At 48.9% G+C, this 6,000-nt stretch overlaps 1 protein-coding gene across 2 annotated transcripts in view; it reads right to left on the reverse strand.

The window, feature by feature from the left end:
* EFR3B (EFR3 homolog B) overlaps positions 1-2,399 on the reverse strand; it is a 169,036-nt gene extending 166,637 nt beyond the window's left edge. The window contains exon 1 of one of the 2 annotated variants that reach the window (XM_043510039.1): positions 1,491-2,399. In XM_043510039.1, the coding sequence (XP_043365974.1) occupies positions 1,491-1,497 (7 nt within the window). In that variant the 5' untranslated portion in view covers positions 1,498-2,399. The remainder of the gene's footprint in view (positions 1-1,490) is intronic. The other variant, XM_038396987.2, reaches the window with a different exon arrangement.
* Between the last annotated feature and the right edge of the window lie 3,601 nt (positions 2,400-6,000).

Genomic DNA, 6,000 nt, shown 5'->3' on the forward strand with positions numbered 1-6,000 from the left:
ACTCAATCCGCCTCTGGGTCAGCCTGCTTATTCTCTAATGGTTTCCCCATGGAAGGCAAGCTCCGGTTCCCACAAACCTGTGGAGAGCAGTGGGGGATGGGGCAGCTCACCCTTCCCTGAAAAGCAAGCTGGGATTGATTAGCATGACAGAACTGTCGTGTCACTGAGAACTGTACACAACAGGCCCTAATTCTAGTTATGTCAAGGCCCATTTATAATGCTGTGGTAGTATAAGGAGGCCTTAAAGTGGGTGGAAACAGCCCCCCCTCCAAGAATCCCCCCCATATCCTGGTCACTGGCCCTGCTCTCAGGCCCCCAGTATGGTGTGGGGGTCATGGGTGTGCCAGCAGTGTGCTGCACTATGGCTATTCTCTGCTTCCCGTGCCTATATGGGGCTGCAGCAAGGAGAGGGAAAGTTACAATAGGTCTTGGGGTGCTCTGACGTAGGGCCCTCCCTAGCCCCAAAATACAGGGAGTGAAAAGGTGACTTAAAGCCACCTTACCCCCAACCACAGGAACAATCACGGAGAGTCTGGTGCTGTGAGAGCGACAGAACTGTGCAAACTCCACAGGGTCGCCTCACAAGGGCTCCTGCAGGATGTGATTCAGTTTCCATGTCAGTTTCATTCATCTGTGAGTTTCGTTTTGAGTTTCCCCTGAAAAACCACACTTGCGTCTAGGCTGGCTCACGTGTCACCGGAAGGTCTGGGGAACAGCAAAGCCTTCCAGTCTCAGCTGGGTAATAATAATAAACACTTGGGTGGGCCAGCCTCAGCTCAGCCCCCAGAACTACCACTCGTCCACTGGGCCATCCCTGCGCAAACTCCCTCCAGATCATGGCTAAAAATCCCTCAGAGCCAGGGATGGGAAAGGCACATCAGATCACTGCTGCGCCCTACACCTCAGTGTATTCTCCTATCCTCTCTCCAGTCTGGTCTCTGAAGCCCCCAACCAACGGTACTTCCACCATTTCCCCTGGGACACAGCTCCACAGCCTAGCACAGCTCACAGTCAAGCTGCTTTTCCAGATAGTTCAACATTTTCCTGTTCTTACTGGCGTAAGATCTAACACCAAGGTACCAGTGCTAACAACAATCTCCTGCCCAGCAAACACACTGTTCTTCCAGACAGCAGATGGAAACTCCTGTGGTTTTTTCTTTTAACCCCTTCACCTCTGAATTTTTTTTTGTAACTCCATAAAGGACCCACAGCTTTTGCTGGTCTTAAGCGCAATGTTTCACTGACACCACACTCTGGGCTGGAGGGAGAAAGGACACGGAAAGGGCACTGCCTGCACCAGGCAAAACTATGGGGTATCTTATTGCTTCTCGCATGCCTAGACCAGACAAAGATTACTCAACGGGAGAGAGCAACCCTTAAGGTGCCAAGCAAGCAAAAAAAGGGGTTAAGTCCTTTCTCCCTTCACTTGCCTTCCCACATCCCCTGCCATGTGCTGCCACTAGTGCAAGCAGCTGCAACTCCCCCCCTACCTGTCATTGCTGCTCTCGAGAGCTGGGTTCACACTGCAAGACCGGTCCCAAAGTTCAGTCCAGCTTAGGCAGGGAGGGAATCCCTGTGGGTGTCCTCTTTCCCCGTAGTCTGGCTGGCAAGTCGCAAGAAAGCCACCGACACCGCTGCTTCCGCTGCCCCACGATCCGTCAGGAAGAGAGCCCGTCTCTGAAGAGTCAGCAGCAGCAAAACAAGAGCTAGAAATGTTTAATTAAGTTACTTTGTGCGTCGGCTGCCTCCTTCTTTTCCCAAGTCACGCAGCCAGCCCCAGCTGCTCAGTTTCCTTTTTAAACAGGAGCGGTGAGTAATAAGCCCGGCCCGACGCACAGCCTGAGCCTCGGTGGGAGCAAAGAGAACAGTGACTTTGGGTGAATTGAAGCAGAGATCCCTGAAGGCCCATTTACCAGCAACGGGCCAACAGAGCCTACAGCTTTCTTGCAGGCACTTTAGACCCCCAGCACGACAGCAGCCTGGAATGATAAAATCCTCATGTGTCCTGACCAGCAGGTGACTGGCATGCAGAGGGAACTGAGTTGGTTAGGAGCCTGGGGAAGGGGCCCAGCTCCCTCCTTTGTCAGACAGGTTCCTCCCTGGTCTGGCTGCTCCTTCCTTCCTCCCACCCTCCACCTGACACTCTCTCACAGCTGTTTCCATGGACACCAGTAGCTGCCACAGAAACAGCAGCAAGGACTTCAGACATCAAGAAATCCACCCCTCCAACTGTCTGTTGCTCCTTCCTCCCTGCAGAAGAGAGGTGGCTTCCCAGCAGAGAGCCTCCCACTGAAGTCTGCAAGAGTTTTGCCATCAGACTTCCACAGGAATAGGATTGATTCCCCTAATTTGACTAGCAGTAACAGGGAAGAGGAATGGCCCAGAGAGACACACACACACCAGCTCTTGAGAAACAGGAACGGGAAGCCTCAAGTTTCTTGGAGGGGAAGTGGGAATGGACAGATATCAACCGCAACTGGGTTTAGCAGAACAGTCATGGGGTGCCTGGGAAGTAACTGGTGTGAGAAAAGTAAGAGAACTTTCAACAGGTGGAGGGGTTATTTGTGATTCTTACAGCACTGGGGTCATCAGTGCTATAATAATCAGGGCTGGATACAATATTAGGAAAAACTATTTCACTAGGAGGGTGATGAAGCACTGGAATGGATTACGCAGGGAGGTGGTGGAATCTCCTTCCTTAGAGGTTTTTAAGGTCCAGCTTGACAAAGCCCTGGCTGGGATGATTTAGTTGGGGTTGGTCCTGCTTTGAGCAGGGGGTTGGACTAGATCACCCCCTGAGGTCTCTTCCAATCCTGATATTCTATGATTCTATGATTTTTGGAACTATAAGGCAACCGTGGGGCTAGACTCAAGGCCAGAAGGTACCATCATGATCATCTGGTCTGACCTACTGCACATTGCAGGCCACAGAACCTCACCCACCCGCTCCTGTGACAGACCCCTGACTTCTGGCTGAGTCACTGAAGTCCTCAAATCATGATTTAAAGACTTGAAGTTATAGAGAATCCCCCATTTACATAAGTCTAAACCTGCAAGTGACCTGTGCCACATGCTGCAGAGGAGGCAAAACAAAACAAAAAAAAGTCCCAGGGCCAGAATCTAAACCCTCTTGTTCCAAAAATGTCCAAAACATCTTTTGAGCTAGAGGAGAATCCAATCTGTCTGACATGATTAGCTGTTAGGATTCCATCCAGCAGACAGCAGCACACACATCTCTCCTATATATTACACTGTAATAACCCCTATAGTTGAGGTGAGATATTCTGACAGTCCCCAGATTTCCACAGCAGGGAACAGATGCAGCAAAAGGCCTTCAGCTCTGGATCTCTTTTCTCCTAGTCCCACAGACCTCAAACTTGTTTGGGTTTTCAGGGCTAGTGCCTCGGGCTTTTGGCTACAAGGAGGACTGGGCTGTTGCGTTTCTTGGTGGACTAGATTAAGTTCTCTTGAATCAGTGCATTCACTGGTAGGAGTTGAAGATGCACATGTCTAGAAAACGTGACAGCACATTATACAAAATAAATAAATACAATTATACATTGAAGATAATCTAGACATGTAATGATTAGAATGTGCTTCACACATCTCACAACACCCCTGGAAGATAGAGCTTTATTAACACCCCAGTTTAGAGCAGGGAAAACTGAGGCACATAGGTATACATCTGACTCACAGATAGTCAATGTCAGATCTGAGAACAGAATCCAAGAGTCCCAATTCCCAGAGCCCCCGGCTTTCACCAACAGACCCTATTCACTCCCTCAATTAAGTGGGCCTATAGCAAGTTCCAGTGATACCTCAGTGACAGGCTATGGGCCTCTTTAGGGTGTCTTTAGTAGGAATGCAATCACAGGATTGGGGCACCTGTTTCCACGTGGGATGCTATTACACACTCTCTTGTGACATTGCACATGGACACAAACAGGAGCCCTCACTGGCTTGTGTGTCACAATGCAGCAGCATCAGGTCCCAAATGAACTCGGGGTTCACCCATCCTGCAAGCTGCATAAGAACCACCTCCACTTCGGGACATCCCTCTCCTCAGACTTGAGTGCCACATACAAAGGTCAGAGCCCTAGTGCACAAGATCTGAGAAACCAGAAGAGATGATCTAATGGGCTAAGCCTTAGCTTTGGAGTCCCTGCATTCCACAGAAGCACAGGCTCAAATCAGCCAATGCAGCCCTTCATCCATTTGAGGCAGATAAATCAAGCTCTATGCCGTGTACTGCAGGAAGGTCCTTTTGAATGAGACCTTTGAAACCAAGGTTCTGCATGGCCATTAAAAATTCTATGGTGCTCTCTGCAAGAGAGACATTTGCTCAGTGTTTAAACCTTAAACCCTCTTCTCTCAGGAGTGCTCTGTGCCTGGCTACAACACTACACCCCAGAGGTAGCTGCATTTCAGTAGTGCCCTGTGTATTGTGACGGGGCAAGGCCAGATGGCTACAGAAAAGTAGTGGGAGATAGATCTATTAGCTCCAGGCTAAACAAATCCCTGGTACCAGGATAAGTGAAATGGCAGCTGCTCCAGGTCAATTAAGACACCTGGGGCCAATTAAGAACTTTCCAGAAGGCAGGGAGAAGGCTAGGTTGATTGGGACACCTGAAGCCAATCAGGGGCTGGCTGAAACTAGTTAATAGCCCCCCAGTTAGTCAGGTGGGTGTGCATGTCAGGAGCTGTGGGAGGAAGTTGTGCTGTTGGAGAGGCTGAGTAGTACACACTGTATCAGGCACAAGGAAGGAGGCCGTGAGGTAAGGGTGAAGTGGAGCTTGAGGAAGTGAGGGCTGCTGTGGGGGAAGTAGCCCAGGGAATTGTACATGTCATGTGTCTAAAAGGTCAGCTACCATAGCTGATACTATTAGGGTCCCTGGGCTTGGAGCCTGGAGTAGAGGGTGGGCCTGGGCTTCCCCCCACATTTGCCCCCTGTTTAATCACTGAGACTGGGAGGCAACAGAGACTGTGCAAGGAAGGATAACTTCTCCTCACCAGCTTATGATGAAAATGGCTCAGTAGACTGTGACCCTTGTCTCTAGAGAAAGAAGGGTTACGTGGAGGGTCACAGTGAGCCTCTGAGGTTAATGAAATCCGCCAGGAAACGCGGGACCCACGGAAGCAAGGACAGAGCTTTGTCACAGCATACAGAGAGAAATCTGATATATGGCATATGTGCTTAATTTAAAGATTATCTGGAACCTCTCAGCTAGTGTCAGTTAAATCTTTATGGGTGCAAAGGAAGAAATTCATCCTTCTTCTCTGATGTGCTTCAGGGGCTAGCAGGTTCCCCAAAGAAACATAGTCCTGGAACAAAGAGAAAAGGAGTACTTGTGGCACCTTAGAGACTAACAAATTTATTAGAGCATAAGCTTTCGTGAGCTACAGCTCACTTCATCGGATGGATCCGATGAAGTGAGCTGTAGCTCACGAAAGCTTATGCTCTAATAAATTTGTTAGTCTCTAAGGTGCCACAAGTACTCCTTTTCTTTTTGCGAATACAGACTAACACGGCTGCTACTCTGAAACCAGTCCTGGAACAGGGTCCTGGACTTTAAATGTATTTACTGTATACAGTACACCAGTTTAGCAGTTTCCCTAAATTATTATTTGCATCCTTCCTAAGCCACTCACACAAGGGAAAATGAAACAGAACAGAAAGCCTTCTGTGACTTACAGCTGCAGGCCACAATAATAACATTAAACAGAAGATGTCTTCAGTAATGAGTTCTGTAGGGCATGTGCACACTGGACTAGATGCTCAGCTGGGGCATCAGTGTCACTTTAATGAAGAGAATGGAGTTACACCGATTTACACCAGCTGTGGCTCTAACTCCACAATCTGTCAATGATTCAGTATCAAAACTGAAGGGAAAAGGGATTGCAATTATTTTAGAGACAACATCCAGTTTCTATTCACTGTTTTGGTTCGCCCCACTCTCCTTCAGTTTCTCTTTAATTCCAAAGTGCAATCTGAAACAGACA

The sequence above is a fragment of the Dermochelys coriacea genome, chromosome 3 (assembly GCF_009764565.3).
Source record: "Dermochelys coriacea isolate rDerCor1 chromosome 3, rDerCor1.pri.v4, whole genome shotgun sequence".
Classification (NCBI taxonomy): domain Eukaryota; kingdom Metazoa; phylum Chordata; order Testudines; family Dermochelyidae; genus Dermochelys; species Dermochelys coriacea.